Here is a 20,738-nt window from a genome sequence, read left to right as displayed (position 1 = left end):
CACACAACAATGAGCTTTTATTCTTTTAGTTGGTGAGAAGAAAATGTGTTTCATAAAACAGTATTTAGGAGTCGGATCAATGTGACCTTCTGAACCACTTTAACCCCTCGCTGTTGAACTAATGGAGCGCGTGTCTATTGACCCACATCAGCTCAGTTAGTTCACTCTGCACTCTGCACACAGCTAAAGAACATTCAGTGACTCTACAAGCTCAATATGCAGCCGCGACCTTTGACCTCAGCAAAACAACATGGTGGCGTTCCTGTTCCTCGACACATGCAGCGACTCGTAGAGCCAACGAGCCCCCCCCCCCCCCCCCCACACACCCGAGTGGAGACATGCTACACCTGCAGATTCCTGGAGGACATACATCACGGCGTGTTGAGACGAGTCGTGGCTGCTCTTCTTCTCCACACCGTGTACGTCCATCTTCACGCCGCATTGTTCACCTTCAACCTCGTTCCTCAAGGTCAAAGTCAGTTGTGTCCAATCAGAAAGCTTCTGAGAGTGTTTGTGCTTATTAATAAAGGACAGGGAGATAAAGCTTGAGACACTGGAGGAGGGAAGCGGTTATGTGAGGTCAAAAATACAGGAGAGAGAGAGAGAGAGTGGAGGAGGAAAAGGAGGAGCTGTGTGTGAACTTCTAATAGTATTTGCTAATAAAAGTAAAGTGACATGTTGCAGGTCCTCGAGTTAAAGGATGACTCTCACACGCGTTGATCCGGCCCGTAGGAACACATGCTTTAATAATCATAATTAAAGTTGTTTAGAAGCATGGAGCTACCGGCCCACAGCGATGACACTCTCCTTTACAGAACAGCTGGAGAAATAAATACATCAGAAAATAAATACGTCCCACTGGAAAAGAACAAAGTGATTAGAAGAAGAAAGTTCAAATGAAATGTAATTAATTAATAAGTGCTGTGTTTTATGTATGTACATTTCACATCGATGCACATGAGGGTGGAGATCATGCATGAATATAAACCTAACATACCCCCCCCCCCCCTCTTCCCCCCCATTTGCTTGCTTTTCCTATAAAAAGGTAAAGACGATAAAGTATTCACATTTTCACTGGGGACAGAAATGTCGACCCGAATAAAGAAAATCAATGCACAAGATGGAAGGAGTCGCTATGGCCACTGGGCCACTGGTTTCATCTCAGCCTGGAGTCACATCTTTAATACCCATCAATAATTATCCTGCAAGCTTTGAGATTCAAGTAGAATGTGCAGCTTTCAGCGGCTTCTTCACTCCGATTGATTTGCAATACCAACGAGGAAGAAGGTGCTCTGCCACAACAACCGTAAAAGGTTCACATAATATCTTTCATCTACGCTTATGGAATAAAAAACCCTGCTGTGCAGCATAGAGAACCTCCTGGAGGACACGGCCTGAAGGTCGGGTTGGACTCAGAAGCTCAGGTGAGATCTCAGAGGAGGTGCCAGTGTGTATGTGGCTCTCTAGTCGTCAGCTAAAAACAAAACCTCCTCACATATCCAGGCATCTGGATCGACTCAACAATATTATTGTACCCTGCTTGTTGTAGCTCCATGGCTCCCCCCCCCTGAGACCGTAGATCTGCTAGAAACACCCCTCCTGTTGCTGAGTGGTTCCGTCCAGAGGGGCAAGGCACCCTGTAAACAAACTCCCAGGCCATCGGGGAGCCGGTGGACCCGTGAAGAAGGTTGTGGTCCAGCACCTCGGGTGACGGAGGGTTTCAAGGACCCTCGTTCTGGTCCAGATGGCGCAGAAAGCAAATAAAAGATCCCGGTTTGCATTTCAGGGCCCGTATGTTTCCCCTCACAGATCCATCTTCGTTGGACACCTGCAGGCTGAGGATGTAGTTGCTTCTGCACCGTCAGTTGGGTGTCTGTGTTTGAACCTGAGGCGGCTTCGCACTGAGATGGAGATCCCAGGTCTGGTCTGACCGGGTCCGGGGTCCGGGGTCCGGGGTCTCACCAACCCCTAAGATGACGTGTCTGTGTAAGTGCATGCATGCATTTGGGCATTTGAATCTACTGAAAGACAGTGAAAAAGAGGCCACGCCTCTGCACCACACTGATTGGTCCAGCAGAAGCCACAAGGAACACTGGCACATTTGCATGTTGGGTAAATCCAGCCCTAAATATAAAGTCCTCCTCTTAGGGGTGTGGCTAAACCCAGATTACGTTTAAACCCAGTTTGATTGCAGAGTCCTGCATCTCCCCGGTAGAGTGGTGCGTTCAAGGACCCTGGGAGGTGGCGGCCTGGTCAGACTCGCAGAGAAGGCCCCGCGGCGCCGGTGAGGGGCGTGGTGGAGCTGCGGTCGTAGCTGATGTCCACCATGGTGTGCGGGCGGCCGGCCGGCCGGCTCGGGGCGAGCTGGTCCTGCACCTGGCGGTCTCTGAAGCTCTGGATGTAGCTCTGGGGGAGAAGAGTCTGGTTTGAAGATGGCAGAAAGATGATGACACTCACTCAAGGACGGCGGGCGAGACCCTCACCGGCGACAGCGCGTCCGTGTCGTAGCGGCGGATGGGGTTGGGCTTGCGGCGGTAGGCGGGCTCGGTCTGAAGCGGCTTGGCCTGGCCGGAGGAGGAGCCGTGCTGCGGCTTCTTCTTCTTCTTCTTGTTGCGGTAGCGGTCGTCACGCTGACGGATCCGCATCACCTGCATCCGCCTCTGCTGCCGGCTGATGATGACTGGAGGACAGAGGAGGGCTCTCATTGGTTAATAGATACTTTCCCATCTTGATGTGCACACATAAATACTCAAACTAATATTCCTCACCCTTGGTATGGGAGTATCCCTCAGCGGTGACCTTCCACTGGACCATGACCCCCAGCAGGGTGAGGGCGGGCCACACCCCCAGCACCACCCACGTCAGCCAGCACACGGGCTTCCCGGGCGCCGCTTTGATCCGCTCGTACACGTAGAGCACGAGGCCGAAGAGCTCCACGAAGTAGTCCGCCGCCACCGTGATGACGGCGGCGCCGAACATGGCCGTGGACACGGTGGTGAAGAGGCGCTGCCACTGCAGCGTGAGCACGGCGAACAGCATGCCCAGGCCCAGCAGCACGGCCAGCGGCACCCAGACGGAGCGCGGCGGGCTGCCGGACAGCTCCTCCATGCCCACCAGGGTGGCCACGCCCACCAGCAGGCCCAGCAGCAGGCCCACCATGAAGAGGCCCACGCTGCGCACCAGCATGGTGACCAGGCCGCACAGCGCGCCGACGCCCAGGCCGATGCCCACCGACGCCTCCATGCTCAGCTGCGTGTCCAGGACGCGCTCCTTGTAGCAGAGCATGAAGATGACCACGGAGCCGAACATCAGGCCCGTCAGGAACATCACCGCTTTGAAGCAGCGGTAGCCTGGACCCAGAGGAGGAAACGGAGGTCAACGGGGTCGCGGCTCCAGGAGGGAACCGCCCGCCCGTAGAACCGGGACTCACCGAAGAAGCAGTAGATGATGCCGAAGAGGCAGCACATGGAGCACACCACGGAGGGCACCACCTCGTAGCGCCCGCCCGAGTCCTCGCAGCCGTCCAGGCGCTCCGGGCTGAGCTCCGGGTCGGGCTGGACCGGCATCATCGCTATGGTGGTCGTCATGGTGACCAGGAGGAGAGGGGCGGAAGGGGGGAGGAGGCGGGGGAGGGGAGGTGACCAGGTGGGAGGCTAGGGAGCACCACACAGCCGCGTGGCTTCACCTGAGGACGGAGGAGAGGAGGAGAACGGGGTTAGAGATGCGGAGACGTCGCCCTCATCCTGGGTTATGACGAGTCCCTGAACGCACCGCGATAACATTCATAACGTTGAAGTGTGACGGCGTGTTGATGACGAGAGCAGAGACGGAGAGTTTCAACACGCTTCACAGGTTTATGTGATTTAGAAACCCGGCAGCACGATGCACAGGATCAACAACACACACACACACACACACACACACACACACGTGCACACGCTCAGTTTGCCCCCCCCCCCTCCGGTGGCGGAAACAGCAGATAATAATAGCTCAGATAACAGCGGGTGCTGGAGGGCAATCAGAGCCTCTCTGTGTTTGATCACGAGGCGTTCAGGGACAACACGGCGGTTCCATCAATCATTCAGTAATATAACATATAATAGAGTTCTTCATGTTCTTTACTCTTTGTTTCCTTGTCCCTCAGATCCTACACATTAACCCTTTCCCGACCTCCATCTGTATTTTAGTGACGTCGCCATTAGCAGCAGCCAGTGCCTCATCTCACCTTGTTTCCTCCTTCCTAACTCACTCCGTTTCCTCCTTCAGACTAACAACATGCAGCATGTGTTTATGTAATAATAGTGTTATGTTACGCTTGTTAGGTTAAGAGTATAATACAACTCTCACTCTCTCTTCCTTCCCACGCCGCCTCCTCCTCCTCCTCCTCCTCCTCCTCCTCCTCTCTTCTCGGGGTGAGTCCAGTCCGATGAGGGTTTCTGGGTCAGAGGTGCTTATGTAACTCCTGTCTGGTATTCATGAGCTCCCCTCCTGTGTCCTCTCCCTCACATCCTACTTCCTTCACTACCAACCACTCCTCCTTTACCTTCTCCTTCCACCTCTCAATCGACTGACACACCTTCTCATCATCCTCTTTCCTCCTTCTCATCCTCCTTATCATCCTCCTCTCTTTCCTCCTTCTCATCATCCTCTTTCCTCCTTCTCACCCTCCTTCTCATCATCCTCTCTTTCCTCCTTCTCATCCTCCTTCTCACCCTCCTTCTCATCATCCTCTCTTTCCTCCTTCTCATCCTCCTCTCTTTCTCCTTCTCATCCTCCTCTCTTAGTCTTGAAGACACTTGTTTTCTTTCTTTCTGAGAGTTAAATGAGACACATCTCATGTCTGTGTGGTTAGCTTAGCTTAGCATTAAAAAAAAGATGTACAACAACACACACACACTCTCACACACACATATATATACACACACACTCTCACACACACATATATACACACTCACACACACACTTTCTACATTTCCATCCAGACATGTCATATTAATAATCATCGTTTGGTGGAGGATTAGCGGGTCGTGCCGGCCGACCCTCTGTGTGTGTGTGTGTGTCTGTGTGTGTGTGTGTGTGTGTGTGTGTGTGTGTGTGTGTGCGCGCACTAAGCCGTGTTGTACTGCAGATGAAGAACGTGCAGCTTTTATGTTTGCAGATGGATCATCTGAAAAAAGAGAGACGGAGGAAATAGACGACAGACTAGTTTCTTCTTCTGCTGTCCGAATCAACATCAACAACAACAACAACAACAACAACAGCAGCAGCTTCTCCCGCCCTCTTCCTGTCTGTTGCCAACACAATGGAGGGATGCTGACAGACAGCCTGACCAATAACGGAGCAGCTTAAACTCCCATAGCAACAGCGTGAGAGCCAATCTGTGAGAGCCGTCTGTTTGTGTGTGTGTGTGTGTGTGTGTGTGTGTGTGCGTATGTGTGTGTGTGTGTGATAAATGCTCATGTAGAAACCCTCTCCTTTACACTATAGATAAAACAATACAGGTTTAATCTGTTCTATTTGAAAAGTCGACTGAATATTTGAATTTATATAAAGTATTTTATGTAAAGATGTGAATATATTTCTGACAAGATCTACTATATTTGAGAAAAGAAGAAGAAGAAGCAGAAGAAGAAGAAGAAAAAGAAGAACACGACTACGAGGAAGTTAACAACGCAATAACAACTCATTGTTATTGTTGTACCTAATATATATATATATATACACACATATATATATATATATATATATGAGTAAACTGCTTGTGGCTCAGTGGGACCCACTGACACAGATCCAGCTGAAAGCCTTTCTATGAATACAGAACATGTCTAATAATAATAAAACCCAGTCTGACCCACATGTTTGAGCTCAGCTCCAAAACCTCTAAAGACATAACCTGTGGAGACGAGAGGGCAGAGCGGAGGACGCTCTGATGTCCGGGTGTCTTTAAGGTTGGTGCATTCAAGTGCTCACGGGGAACTCCGACATCTAGAGAGGTGGGAAACATTTTCTCATCATCCACACGGGAGTCGATGACTCCTTAACCATCACGCCGTCCTCTGAGGAGGAGAGAGGGATCACAGAGATGTGCTCTGCTTCGCTGTCGTTGGTTGAGTTTCCGGCAGCGTGACTCACGAGCTCCAGACGGAGGGACGTCTGGAGCTCACTGAGAGGAAGAGGAAGAGGAAGACCTAACTTCTCCGTGATTCTTGATCCTCTTCCCTTCTCTCTGTGCACATTCACAGCCGTGTAGGTTTCATCCGTGACTCTCCTCTCATGGAATCTGTTTAAAGACTCTTCAGTTCCACGGCCTCCTCCTCGGGGACAGAAGAGCTCCTCCAGGACATTTCCTCTGCTCACTCACGCATGTTTGGTCAATTTAAACACGCAAAGAACATTTAAAAGACAACTTGTAAAGATGCATATTTCAGCAGTGTGTGTGTGTGTGTGTGCGACACCCAGCTGTGTTAATCCTCCAGACGCGGGGCGATGCTCTCTGACTGAATTCTTCTGTTGTTCCCCTTCGACCAATGAGAGAGCAGGAACTCCTGTGACCTCATCACCCGGCGTCTCACCGGCCATGTGTTCACCGTGCCGTGCCACACACACACACACACACACACGTGCATTAATTATGAAAATGTGAATTAGCCGCAGCTCTAGTTTCATATTTACTCGAGTATTTCCCTTTGCGGACCGAGAGGAAGAGGACCAGCTGAAGGATGAATGGAATAAGGAAAGACGGAAGGAAATAGGAAAGGGCCGCAGGAAGGATGACAAGAGGAAGGGAAAACAAAAGGAAAAGTAATGGAGGCAAGCCGATTGAAAGTGAAAGCCTCCAGCTCAGCATTTGATTCCTTGTGAATCCCACTTCCCAAACGCCTCCAGGCGGATCTGAACCTCTCAGCGCCGAGGAGTCGGAGCGATGCTTCACACCCCGAAGCCCATAATCTGGTTTCCTCAACCCTCACAGACGGTTTATGAAAGCATAGAAACATGAAGGGAGGCTCAGCTCCATCTGACGGGGTGAACAGCATGAGGTGACGGAGGAGAGGACGCCAGCAGGCTCCTCCCACCACGCGGTGTTACGCAACAGCCTCGCGCCGCGTCGCTCCATCTCTCTGACTCATAGAAACACACGGATTGATCCTTTAGTTCATTTCTTCTGTCAATTAATCAATTAGCTGATGACAGATTTCTTCTTAAAAGACATTTAAAGACGTCACGTTTTGACTTTAGGAAACTGTGAAGTTTATGAACATTTATTGGCACTTTAATCAATAATGAACATTTTAAATTGCAGCTGTGAATTCCTGATGAATCAAGTATATATTTTCCATCTTCATCACAATAACTGAGTCAGAATTGAAGTTGTTTCCCGCTGGCTAACCAACCAAAGCTCTCCGTGATGTTTAGTTTACAGGCTGAAGCCAGACGAGTTCTTTAAAACATCTTCATGTGTAACACTGTTAAAAAGCCGATAATCCAGAATATTGATGCTCTGCATCCTGAAGGCACTGAGATGAATCTGCTCCTCTCTCCATCACTGACCTGAGAAATCTGTCCCAGGCTGCAACACGCCGTCCTCCAACAACAACCTCTCGTCCTCCCTGCCGGCGTCTGAGTGCCGGAACTCCTGAGCGTGTTCCGCTGCTCGGTGACGGGCCCGGTCATGACGAGCTCCGGGGGGTCACATGTCAATCAATACGGAGGCGGGGGACCAACCGTGTGTGTGTGTGTGTGTGTGTGTGTGTGTGTGAGAGGACGTGACACAACAGATCTTCTGCTTTCCCGGGAATGATTCCCACACTAGTAAACCGGTTTAATGTGGGAAATGATGTGCTAACTGAATTGAACACATACACATCCATATATAAATATATATATAAATACATATATATATATATATTTATATAAATATATATACATATATATAAATATAAATATATATATATATACAGGACTGTCTCAGAAAATTAGAATATTGTGATAAAGTTCTTTATTTTCTGTAATGCAATTAAAAAAACAAAAATGTCATGCATTCTGGATTCATTACAAATCAACTGAAATATTGCAAGCCTTTTATTCTTTTAATATTGCTGATTATGGCTTACAGCTTAAGAAAACTCTAAAATCCTATCTCATAAAATTTTAATATTTCCTCAGACCAAGTAAAAAAAAAGATTTATAACAGCTGAGTGTTTGTCAAGGCTCAGGAAACCCTTGCAGGTGTTTCGAGTTAATTAGACAATTCAAGTGATTTGTTTAATACCCTACTAGTATACTTTTTCATGATATTCTAATATTTAGAGATAGGATATTTGAGTTTTCTTAAGCTGTAAGCCATAATCAGCAATAAATCAGAATAAAAGGCTTGCAATATTTCAGTTGATTTGTAATGAATCCAGAATGCATGACATTTTTGTTTTTTTAATTGCATTACAGAAAATAAAGAACTTCATCACAATATTCTAATTTTCTGAGACAGTCCTGTATATATCTATGAAGGCCTCTCTCTCGGCTCAGTATGAGTGAACACCCCCCGGCCGGCGCTCCGTGGCTCTGGGGGAGCCGCTCAGGAATATCAATGATGTTTGTTCCCGTGGAGGAGAAACCGAACGCCGCGCAGCACAGGAATGTTTCAGAGAGGAAGAGCTCAGGAACCAGACACGTCGTCATCATCATCATCATCACAGCGACTTCAACCCACTAAGACCATGACTGTAAACACCGATATGAATTATTCATTTCCAGCGGCTCACTTCCTTCATGAGGCTCATAGAATCACTTCCTGTACGAGGCTCAGCGGCTCACTTCCTGTTCGCCCTGCAGGAAGAGCAACAGTCGTCAGCAGACTCCTCTCTGCACCTGTCAGCTCCCACAACACACCTGGCCTCCGCAGCCTGCAGCTCGGCGCTAATGAGTCCTCTGGACCCTGAACGCCTCGCAGGAAACTCTGACATACATGCAGGAGGAAATTAAACAGTTGAAGCTTAATCTGAGACATATGTTGTTCTGGTTGAAGGTAATATTATAACAGCTTCATGGAGATGTTGAAGGAATAATTTAAGGATTGCTTTAATTAGTTAATAATCTTCTTTTCCTGAGGTAGATTTGAGGTAATATCATGATTTAATATCATGATTTAATATCATGATTTAATATCATGTGAAAGCCATAAGAGGCACAAAGAGCGACTGGATGCTCATGAGATCTTAAGAATAAACTCCACAGCAAACAGACGGGAGGGAAAGGAGGAGGAGGAGGAGGAGGAGGAGGAGGGAGCAGCACCAGAGGAGTTGACCCAGTGTTGTGGCTTTCCTCCGGCTGTCTGCAGAGCTCGCGCCGCCTGACTGCACCGAGAACACGGAGCTCTGCCCTACATCACCCAGAATGCCTTTCAATGACCTCGAAGGAGCAAGACTCCAGATAGCCTGCACTGGGTTAGAGATGAAGGTACAATAGCTGCAATGCATTCTGGGCTTTTATCTATTGTGTCTAATAGCTTCAGATCTGTGTTGGTGTTAAAAAGGCAATCAGGGCTCAAATAAAGAGATGCATTTTGGGAAATTACTCAAAGTTATTATATGTTTTCTGCCCATTCCTTTGTTGATCTGTCTCTGGGTTACAACTTAATGGAGTTTAGTATGTTTAAATAAATGAAAAGGATTGATATCATAATAACAAAAACAGAAGGCCTACTAATATGTGGAGGGGATCTTAATATCCATCTTCAACCACAACTTGATTCTTCAAGTGGGAAAACATATGAAGCAAAATCTCTACATAGAAAAGTCAACACACTTTTCAAGGATGTGGGACTTATTGATATATGGAGAGAACTATACCCACAAAGAAGAGATTACACCCACTACTCCGCTCCTCACTCCATTTACACAAGAATAGATTATTTTATAACATTTGGGAGGGATAGAGATAAAATACATTCATGTGATATTGGGACAATTGATTTGAGTGACCATGCGCCTATTTATCTAACGGTTGACCTTGACCTACCACCCCGAAATACTATATGGAAACTAAACTCTGGCCTTCTCAATGACCCTGGTTTCAAACAAGATATTAGAAAAGAAATGAGTGTCTTCCTAGAATTTAATGATAATGATGAGGTCTCACCTCTTATATTGTGGGATACTATGAAAGCAGTTTTAAGAGGAAAAATTATAGCAATAGCCTCACATAAGAAAAGACAAAGAAAAAAGGCTCTAGAGGAGCTACAACAAAAATTGAAGAATTTAGAAACAAAACATAAGGCCAGTTCAGATGGAAATACATTTCAGGAAATCGAGAAAACCAGAAATGAAATTAGAAGTTTAACCACACAAGACATTAAAAGAAACCTCATGTATCTGAAACAGAGACATTATGAAAGTGGCCCAACATCAATGAAAATACTGGCATGGAAACTGAAGAAAAAACTAGCTGAAAATACAGTTCATAAAATACGACAAAGGAGATCCAAAACAAACTAAGTGAGATTCATGAAGCATTTGAAGCATTTTACAAAAAATTGTATACAAGAGTCCCAGGAGGAGACATAGCCCAGATTGATACTTTCTTGAACACCCTGAAATTACCCACTCTTAATGAAGAGCAAAACCAAGAGCTAATCACTGAGATAACAGAAAGTGAACTGCAAGCAGCAATTAGCAGACTTAAAGTAGGTACGGCTCCAGGTTCCGATGGTTTTACAGCTGAGTGGTACAAGGAGTTTAAAAATGACTTGATCCCTATCATACTTCCTACTCTAAACTGGGTCCTGGAAAAGGCCCAAACACCTCCTAGTTGGAAGGAGGCCATTATTTCTGCCATTCCAAAGGAAGGCAAGGATAAAACGGAGTGTGCGTCTTACAGACCAATATCTGTTTTAAATGTAGACTATAAGATGTTCACTTCTATTATGGCCAGAAGACTTGAAAAGTTTATGACTAAATTGATCCACAACGATCAGACAGGTTTCATACACCAACGTCAAACACAAGACAATATACGAAGGACGTTACATATTATTAATCATATAGCAAAAAACAAATTGGAAGCAATAGTAATTAGTATAGATGCTGAGAAGGCATTTGACTCCGTCAATTGGGATTTTCTTTACAGAACTCTTCATAGATTTGGTTTTCATGCCAGGATTATTAAAACCTTACAATCATTATACAATACTCCTACTGCAAGGGTCAAGGTCAATGGTTATTTATCAAATAGGTTTACCCTGGAAAGGGGTACAAGACAGGGCTGCGCATGGTCACCAATATTATTTGCACTTTTCCTTGAACCACTAGCCCAATATTTAAGACAAAACAGAGAAATAAGAGGCATTCAACTGGCAGAAAGAGAGCATAAGCTAGCTTGCTACGCAGATGATGTACTAGTTTATCTTAGCCAGCCAACACACTCTTTGCCCCAGCTGATGCTGGCACTTGAGAAATATGGGCAATTATCAGGATATAAGGTTAATGTGGGTAAAACCCAAGTACTATCGTATAACTATAATCCAACATCAGAAATGGAAAGCAAATACCCATGGTCATGGCAAGCAAAATCCCTTAAGTACCTAGGCATAAATATTCCAAAAGATCTGTCAAAACTATCAGAATATAACTACTCACCTATAAACAAAAAAATCAAAGAAGATATCACAAGATGGAACCTCGTACCATTCTTTAGTTTCAGCTCAAGAATACAATCTATTAAAATGAACATATTAGCCAGATTGTTATATCTATTTCAAACCCTACCAATAGAAGTTTCTCAGGGCCAGCTTAATGAATGGGACAAAATGTTGTCGAGATATGTGTGGCAAGGCAAGAGACCAAGGGTTCGCCTTAAAACACTGCAGTTAGTAAAGGAGAAGGGAGGATGGGGTCTGCCATCCCTCAAGGAATACGACTATGCCGCCCAGACAAGAGCTATAATATGCTGGTGCAATCCTTCATATGATGCACAGTGGAAAGACATTGAAGAAAAAATATTTCCCATTCCAATACAAGCAATCATAGCTGACTCTAAAATGCAACACTACATAAACAGTTCTGATAATCCATGGGTCAAATTGACCCTTAAAGTGTGGAAGAATATCATTAGAGAATACAAACTTGAAGGAGATCTACTGTGCCTTAAATGGTGTGGATATGACTCAGACTTCACACCAAATAAAATGGACACCAGATTAAAAAAATGGAGAGCTAATGGAATAACAGCTTTATGCAATATTATGAAGGGAACAAACTGCTTAGTTTTGAAATGATTAAAGAAAATTATCTTTTAGAGAAACAGGACTTCTTTAGATACCTACAGTTGCGGCATTTTGTCAATGAAAATGTTAAAAAGGTAACAGAGGTAAACTCCAGTCTCATAGAACTGTTTAAAAGAGCATACAAGTCAAATTGCAATAAAGGGCAATATCAGCCATATATAAATGCTTTCTAGAGCTTAAAACTCATTCAACAGCATACATTAAAGTAAAATGGGAAAAGGAATCTGGGATAGATATTTCTGAGGAAGAATGGACATTAATATGGGGGTATCAATGGAAATGTACCAGTTCAATGAGCTGGCGAGAGTTTAACTGGAAAAATTGTATAAGATACTTCATTACACCATCTCAGACATCTCATTATAGCGATAACATTCCTGTTTGCTGGAGAAAGTGTGGACACCAAAGCGCAAACCACTACCACATCTTCTGGGACTGTCCCATCATTAAAAACTTTTGGAAGGTGGTACACAATGCTTTACAGGACATCTTTCACGAGGACATCCCTTTGGACTTTAAGATTCTGTACCTTGGAAATATACCTCAAAGCTGGCCGAAAGGGGACAGACTCTTGATAAATGCAATGCTGGTGGCCAGTAAAAAGTCTATTACCAGAAAATGGTTATTACCAGAGTGTCCAACAATCACATCATGGAGAGACATTGTGACAGAGATCTACAGAATGGAGCAGATCACAGCCCATGTTAACCAAAGAACGGAAACATTTCTTAAGCACTGGCAAAAGTGGTGCAACTATGTCACAGATAAATGGCCTGACTGTATTTCTTTACTCTATAGAAAATGATTTCAGTCCGGGAGGCAGACACAGTCACCTCGTTTAAGAGTAGACTTAAGAGTAGACTTAAGACCTTCCTCTTTGACAGAGCTTATAGTTAGGGCTGAATCAGGTTTGCCCTGGTCCAGCCCCTTGATATGCTGCTATAGGCTTATAGCTGCCGGGGGACGTTTTAGGATGCACTGAGTACCTATCTCCTCTTTTTTCTCTCCTTAAGGATGAATTTTCATCTCTCAATCACACGTTACTAACTCTGCTTTCTCCCCGGAAGTCCTTTTGACTTTACGTCTCATGGGGTCATCGGACCCTATGAGACGGCATAGATCCTATCTGCCTGATGGATCGTCTGGGTCGTGGAATTCCTGCTCATGACTACGCCACTGTCCTGTTGAGACTCCGCCCACTCCTCCTCCCACCGCCATCTGCCTGATGGATCGTGGAGGTCTCCATCGTGGAATATGCCTACTATGAACTATTCATACACTCTGTCATATTCATTGAATGTATTTAAACTCTAAATCTGTCCTTCTGTCCACATTACATCTATTGCATCTGTCCATCCTGGAGAGGGATCCTCCTCTGTTGCTCTCCTCCAGGTTTCTTCCCTTTTTTTCCCCCTGAAGGGTTATTTGGGAGTTTTTCCTGGTCCGATGTGAGGTTTTGGGGCAGGGATGTCTATGTGTACAGATTGTAAAGCACTCCGAGACAAATTTGTAATTTGTGAAATTGGGCTATACAAATAAACTGAATTGAATTGAATTGAATTTCTCCCTGCTTTATTTTATAGTTTTGTTACTATGGTATTGTTTTTGTTTCTTTATTTGCATATGTGTTTATTTTTTTTGTTTTTTACATCTCTTTATACAAAGAATCTGAAAAATGTCAATATGTGTATGTGAGATTCTGAACACTAATAAAATATAAATTTAAAAAAAAAAAAAAAAAAAAATGAAAAGGTAAACGTCCATCGGCTGAGATGTTTAAAAAACGTGAATATATATAAACCAGGTGAATTAAAGGCATGAACCCAGTGATGCATCACACACACACACACACACACACACACACACACACACACACACACACACACACTCCTCCATCACGTCAAATGAATAAAGCTTCATCAGATATTAATTTCCACTTATTGTCTGATCGGACATCAATAACTCCAGACTGGAGGAGGATGAACAAACACCACCGGTCCAAGAGTCCATCTTAAGTATTAAGAAATAACAACCATAAAGAAATTAAATAATTACCTTCTCCACTGGGTCATGAAGACAGAACCTCAAGTGAAGGTAACACTGGTCCTCAGTGTGTCTGAGGCCCCTTCAGGGACCTCTGGGAGAACTCAAACTCCAGACGTGGCCGTAAACACATCATCTATTGATGCGTCCATCTGCTGAACATCTCATCGACAGTTGGATGATCGACCCAGATGCGCCATCCGGGTCATCCAGCACCACCTCCTCCACCCGGAGCCGCTAACCTCGTTTCTGCCTCCAGCGGGCAGCCTCACGTGCACGCGCCCCGGTGCATCATGTTGGACAGCAGGTGTGCGTGTGTCTGTGTGTGTGTGTGTGTGTGTGTGCGCGCGCATCTGAGACAAAAGAGACGCGCCGTGCGCGTATAAACAGGCCCCTCACCATTACTCCCGACAGGTTGACGCGCCTCGTGCGCGTTCACGTGAAGCCAAACGGTGTCTTCCGAGTCCGGAGCCCCGAACATGTTCAACGTGCTCCACCCCGACTCGGGTGCGTTCCCGTCGGTGTGGAGGTCCGCGGTCCCCCGGCAGCCTGCAGGAGGTGGAGGGGGGGGGGGAGGCGCGCGTCCGCCGGGCTGGAGAAGAGGGGTCCCGGTTACATGTCGGGATAAAGCGAACCTACAGGCGGGGACGATGAGCCGGCTCCGGGCTGGAGGAGCTGAGGGACCCCGGAGAGGAGAAGAAGGAGAAGAAGGCCTCCGAAAGATGTTCTGAGTCCAGACCCGTCATCGGGAATAAGAGTCTGCACATGCGCAGCGGCTCCTAGAGGCTGAGGGTGGAAACATCCCCACATGATGTTATCAATCAGAACTCAGATTATATTCCACATGCAGAACATACAGAAGTGCAGCCGACTGATTGTTAAACATTGTTCTCATTTAAATACCTGAGAGGAGCAGACGTAAACCGTTTGCAGTGCGCGCGGCTGACGCACGACGTGCCCGCGCAGAGGGAGAAACGACGTCAAGCTATTCAAAGTTAGGACCACCGGAAGTGGCTCTTCAAAATAAAATCCACGCGTTCATGTGAACTCATATTAACTAATGATATTCCTTTATTTGTCCCACAGTAATAATAATAATAGTAATAATCTGCAGTGTGATGTTAAAGGTTTCCAGAGTGTGTGCTGTGTGTTTAAAGACAGTAACAAACAAGTTAAATATAAATAAAGTCACTAACTGTGCTGCAAAGAGGCCAGCGGGGTCTGCAGAGACCCACAATGCAACACACCGGCTGAGTGAACATCAACAATGGAATCAAGATAACAAAAACAAGTTCAGACCACAAATAAAATACCGGCACAAACAGACCAAAACTTTATTTAAAGGAAGCGATAAACACCAACAACAACACATACTCAATCCAGCAGAGAGGAAGATCTCCACCACTCATCCTCTTAAATATAAACTGTTCAATCAAAGACAAATGTGAGTTATTCAAACACAGAAAAGAACTTCTTCACTTCATCGTTTCATAATCCTCCTTTCCTTCCCTTGTTTCCTCTCATCCTCTCACCTTCGACAACTTGAAAACAAACATTGTGTGGTGAAGTACGCTTCACAGAATGTGTTAAAATAGATTCATTACAAACTCCCTTCAGGAGCTCCATGTTAGTCATTATGGTGAGTTAGTTCACTGAGTTAGACTCCCTTCATGTCACTTCTGCACCAATCGGATTGCAGCAAGTCGACCTCGTTCTTCTCAGGTCAAGTGGACCCCCGTGAGGTCATCGTGCTCCTCGAGTACCGTGTCGCTCGGCCCCTGAACGCACCGCCTTCAGTTGGACCTGCGTTTGAATTTAAACGGTAACGGCGGACGCCTCCGAGCCGCCGGGCCTCGGTGGCGCCCCCTCAGGCTCGAGGCAGGAAGCGCAGGTTGATGGGCCTCGAGGGGACGAGCAGGGTTCGAGTCTTGGGCTCCACGACCGGAGCGCCGGCCTCGGGCTGGACCTCGTAGTGCTGCATGAGCTGAGGGAGCAACGCCAGAGGTCAGCCGTGTTCTCCTCGCCAGGAGGAGAACACGGAGCGGGAAGTCGAGCGCCTCACCCGGGACAGAGCGAAGAACATCTCCATCTCCGCCACCCTCTTGCCCACGCAGCCGCGCACGCCCATGCCGAAGGGGATGAAGCTGTACGGGTGGTGGCGGTAGGCGCCGGCGGCGCCTCGCAGCCAGCGCTCGGGGACGAAGAGCTCGGCGTCCACGAACTGCTGCTCGTCGTGACAGGTGGCGTAGTGACACAGGTGGAACTGGGTCTGCAGAGAGAGGAGTGGAGGGGCATGTCTCGGGGGGGGGGGGCGGGGGCACCCCTCAAGGTACGGCGGCGGCTCTCATACCCGCTTCGGGAACCAGTAGTCGCCCACGACCACCTCGTCATCGGGGATGAAGCGTCCGTTTCCGGGCACCACGGGATAAAGACTGCAGGGGAAACACGAGGTCAGAGGTCGCAGGCCTCGTCTCCTTGCTGCTCTTTGCTCATGATGGACAGACGTAAGATACAAAGACGTTATCGATAAGATAACACGTCTGTTGTTCCTGAGCCGATGTGAGGTCAAAGGTCATGTGGTGCTCTGAGGCCTTCAGGCTGCTCACCGGAGCGTCTCCTTGACGACGGCCTTCAGGTACGGCATGCTGCTCAGCTCCTCCGGGGTCGGCTCCCGTCTGCCGGGGCACACGGCGCTCACCTCCCGGTGCAGGCGCTCCTGAGCCCGGCCGTCCCGCGCCAGGTGGTACAGGGCCCAGGTCAGGGTGTTGGAGGTCTGGGAGGGGGCAGAGGTCAGGTTGGTGGAGGTCTGGGAGGAGGTCAGAGGTCAGGTCCACCTCAGTCCAGTTACCTGGTCTCTGTTTTAAAGAACCTCGTGCCGGTTCCTCGGGTCTCTCTCTACCTGTGGGATTATTTCCCCGGCAGCTCGTTGATGACGTGAAACAACGTCAGGAACGTCCCGACAACAACAAGACTCAACCTCTCCCGGGAATGCCGCCCGACGGGCTGCGGGCCTCCTGGAGGAGGAGGTGCAGCCGGGGAACCAGAACCTGTTCCTGTTGTTGCACCGAGGAATTCTCTCCAGTCAGAGTCGTCAGCCTTGTTTTCTACGTGATGCGTTCAGGGCCCATCGAGGAGATCTGGGTTCTGTTCTCCTGAACCTCCTCCAGACTGCAGGCGAGGAGGTTCAGAGCTGATGGAGCAGCTTTGAACTGAGTACTTTAGTACTTTTAAGAACTTTGAAGTGAAGGTCCTGTCCTGCAGTACCTCTGTATTCACACACGGCGTTATGATGGACTGAACCCCCCCCCCCCCCCCTCACCGTGTCGACGCCCCCCAGCAGCAGCTCGGTGACGGTGATGTAGACCTCGGCTCTGCTCAGCCTATCAGAGGCCAGCAGGTAGGTCAGGAACATCCCCTCCGCCGGCTCGCCGCTGGACACCTGGGCGTGGATCTCAGCGGTCCTCCGGTCGATGAGGGTCCGGGCTGCCCACACACAAACAACTGTTTTCCTGACTTGCATTTGAACCCCCCGCGGCGTGCCCCCCCCCCCCTGCGGTCGCTCCTCCGGCTGCATACCTACGTCATAGAGGTCGTCCCAGGCCGCGACGAAGCGGCGCCAGAAGGGGAGGACGCCGCGGCTCCAGCGGGGGAGGAGCACCACGGTCTCGGACAGCGTGAGCATCCGGTCCACGGCGCCGATGAAGCGCAGCGTGTCGGGGGGGATGGCGTCCCGCAGGCAGCCGAGCCGGCTCTCGAACAGGATGGAGGAGATACCTGCAGGAGGTCACAGCGTCACTCCCCCGACTCCACGACCGCCAACGACCTCCGTCTACACCGCCTCCCACCTTCAAAGCCAAACTTGTAGAGCTCGGCCGCCACGTCGGGGACGGTGGCGTGGTCCCGGCTGCGGCTCCGCAGCAGCTCCACGCGCCGCAGCAGATCCCCGACCACCTGCTGGAGGACGGGCGCGAAGGCCAGCACCTCCCGCAGCTTCAGCAGCCGGGGGTTCAGGGCGCAGCGCAGCCGGAGCCACTCGGGCCCCGAGCTGGAGAGGGAGAGAGCTTCTTCAGACGCCAGGAGGGGAACATCACGAGGGGAACGCCATGAAGGGAACATCATGAAGGGAACGCCACCAGGGGGACGCCACGAGGGGAACATCATGAAGGGAACGCCACCTGAAGGAACGCGGCGCCACTCACGCCACATGCAGCCCGTAGGCCTGGCCCCTCAGGTCCCGGTACTCCTTCCAGTGAGGCAGCTCGGCGCGGCTCGGGTAGCGGCCCTCCTGCCGGATCACCTGGGCCACGAGCTCCGGAGACGCCACGTTCACGATGTCGAACGGACCGAACCGGGAGCGCCAGATGGGTCCGTAGAGCTTCCGCTGCACATCCTGAGAGGTGACGGGTTTCAACTTCTATCCATCACATTAAATATTCATATACTTAGAATACTTCTACCACAAGAATGAATTCATTACTAACAACAAACAAGTTATTATTCACAATATGAATTTAAATCATCTTTAATCTCAACGTCTGAATGTATTTTTCATTTCTGTGTGATTACAAGTTATTAAAACATTTATTTATGTGTCTTAATTACATTTATTTCTTGGCTCTTGTTTGTAATGTCCAGGACAAGCAGCTGATTTATATGTTTGCACATTTGTTTATTCTTGTAACACAATTACAGTTTCCTGTTGGAAATATTCCTTAAAGAAATACTTCAAATGAATGTAGTGAGTACCTCAACTGACTCGGCTGATACACCACGAAGAACCTTTGATTTAATCTCTATAATAAAAAGAATGAACTCCAGTTTAAGTGTAACTTAACTCCAGTTTAAATGTTGTTCCAGGTCGAACACCCTGTGGATGGTCTGGTCCTCTCACCTGCAGCAGGTGGCTCTTGTCCGCGTACCCTCGGAGGAACAGCCAGTACAGGGTGGTGGCGGCGCTCGGGCCCGGCAGGTCGGCGATGCTCTTCAGCTTCGCGGCCTCGCTGGCCGCCGGGACGTTCAGGTTCCTCCGGACATCGTAGACCCGGTGTGGGGCCGCTGGTGCCCGGCAGCAGCGCGCGGAGAGCCGCAGAGCTCGGGCTGCAGCCGCGGAGGAGCCCATGATGGAGTCTGTGTGTCGCAACGTCTGGTGGGGCTTTTATTTTGAAAGCGCTCACAGGACTTCCCCACTGCAGGCTTCCGGCGGCAGGGACCCGAGATGGTAACACATGAATAATGTCCACAACGTTCATTGTAACTGTCCTTTGACACGTGACTTTGGATGCATGGGAACATAAATCTGATTCTGAATCAGATTCCTTCAGTGGCTAATTTGCACAAACACGGTGTGACATGCACGTTAACCTGCTAGTTGTGTGTTATTGTGTTTAGAGGAAACAGTTGTTCTCATAAGAATCAGTGGTCAGGGAGTGTCACTGCAGTATTTGGATTATTCTATAGAAACTAAACATGCAATAAGTTCACGGGGGGGTTCTCCAATAATTCATTATAATTTATTTTAAAACATTATTTCTCAATATGTTTAATTTATTATATTTTTGGACATTTACATATTGCCGTGACAGTTGTGTCGTTTGCCTCAATGATCATGACTCTATACTGCCCTCTTGTAGTCAACGTGCGTAATTACACCTGAGCTTTTATGTTTTACGATTCAACCGGAAGTAAGACGTGTATGTAATTTGTCAAACTTGATGCCACTGTTGTAGTTATTGGCCGTGGCCGCTAGAGGGCGCCAGACTCATTGTTTTAATCTACAATGATCTAAGATTAAGTCAACAGTCAAACGAGGCAATGTTGATTTAACATTAATACAATTTGAAGTTTTTCACTCCATGTTGAAAACCGTCTTTAATTAAATTTAAATATAAGAAAATGCTAAACAAGAGATGTTAAATAATAGTGCTTAACTTCATCGTTCTCCCTCAATTTAACTGCAAATGCAACTTTAGCATAAAATATTACAAATTAAAACATATGTATTAAATATTATTATTTTGTAGGAAATAAAAGAAAGTTTTGCTTGTAGACAATTCAGCGAGCTGGATATAAATCCAGTTGTAATAACTAGCTCTGGTCGCTAGAGGGGGTAAATACTCACTTTCTGATAATGTCCCCTGTGATCCACAGAATGTAATTGTGTAGTTACACATGTTGAACCACCAGAGGGCAGCGTAGGCACAAACGCTGCCATAAAGACATAAAGTTAGACAAAATGTGACACACTCCTACTTCCGGTGAAGCGTAAAAGATAAGCAAATAAGAGTGTGGGTAAATATACACTTAAATTACGTTTTCAAGGTAGTAGATTCCCTTCAATGTAATTTATATAAGTGTATATAACTAATACAATCCTTAAACATAACCACTGAGTCTTCCATTTATAAAATGGCTTTTACAT

General features: G+C 47.5%; 2 protein-coding genes across 3 annotated transcripts; both read right to left on the bottom strand.

The window, feature by feature from the left end:
• Nucleotides 1–716: 716 nt before the first annotated feature.
• Nucleotides 717–15,296, bottom strand: LOC130204693 (transmembrane protein 198-B-like). 2 transcript variants are annotated; one of them, XM_056431605.1, is made up of 6 exons: nt 15,224–15,296; nt 14,720–15,106; nt 3,431–3,685; nt 2,769–3,350; nt 2,484–2,680; nt 717–2,406 (listed from the first exon to the last, which is right to left on the bottom strand). In XM_056431605.1, exons 3-6 carry the CDS (start codon nt 3,585–3,587, stop codon nt 2,254–2,256), a joined length of 1,089 nt encoding a protein of 362 aa, XP_056287580.1. In that variant the 5' UTR covers nt 3,588–3,685; nt 14,720–15,106; nt 15,224–15,296; the 3' UTR covers nt 717–2,253. The 2 variants fall into 2 exon arrangements, with proteins under 2 accessions (XP_056287580.1, XP_056287581.1); XM_056431606.1 differs by lacking the exons at nt 14,720–15,106; nt 15,224–15,296 and adding an exon at nt 14,333–14,510.
• A 344-nt stretch (nt 15,297–15,640) lies between these two features.
• Nucleotides 15,641–19,439, bottom strand: LOC130204495 (sterol 26-hydroxylase, mitochondrial). The gene is made up of 9 exons (XM_056431260.1): nt 19,212–19,439; nt 18,520–18,710; nt 18,166–18,365; nt 17,897–18,094; nt 17,640–17,803; nt 16,927–17,093; nt 16,671–16,752; nt 16,383–16,589; nt 15,641–16,304 (listed from the first exon to the last, which is right to left on the bottom strand). The coding sequence occupies exons 1-9, from the start codon at nt 19,437–19,439 to the stop codon at nt 16,188–16,190; spliced, it is 1,554 nt and encodes a 517-aa protein (XP_056287235.1). The 3' UTR covers nt 15,641–16,187.
• Between the last annotated feature and the right edge of the window lie 1,299 nt (nt 19,440–20,738).

This window comes from Pseudoliparis swirei, chromosome 14 (genome assembly GCF_029220125.1).
Source record: "Pseudoliparis swirei isolate HS2019 ecotype Mariana Trench chromosome 14, NWPU_hadal_v1, whole genome shotgun sequence".
Classification (NCBI taxonomy): Eukaryota; Metazoa; Chordata; class Actinopteri; order Perciformes; family Liparidae; genus Pseudoliparis; species Pseudoliparis swirei.
This window is presented reverse-complemented; position numbering and strand designations above follow the sequence as displayed.

Coding starts and splice junctions, on each gene's coding strand:
- LOC130204495 (XM_056431260.1), bottom strand. CDS start 19,439: ATGGGCTCCTCCGCGGCTGCAGCCCGAGCTCTGCGGCTCTCCGCGCGC. Junction 18,366..18,519: donor GCCTACGGGCTGCATGTGGC/GTGAGTGGCGCC, acceptor CTCCCTCTCCAG/CTCGGGGCCCGAGTGGCTCC. Junction 18,095..18,165: donor CTACAAGTTTGGCTTTGAAG/GTGGGAGGCGGT, acceptor GACCTCCTGCAG/GTATCTCCTCCATCCTGTTC.
- LOC130204693 (XM_056431605.1), bottom strand. CDS start 3,587: ATGACGACCACCATAGCGATGATGCCGGTCCAGCCCGACCCGGAGCTC. Junction 3,351..3,430: donor CATCATCTACTGCTTCTTCG/GTGAGTCCCGGT, acceptor CTCTGGGTCCAG/GCTACCGCTGCTTCAAAGCG. Junction 2,407..2,483: donor ACACGGACGCGCTGTCGCCG/GTGAGGGTCTCG, acceptor CTTCTCCCCCAG/AGCTACATCCAGAGCTTCAG.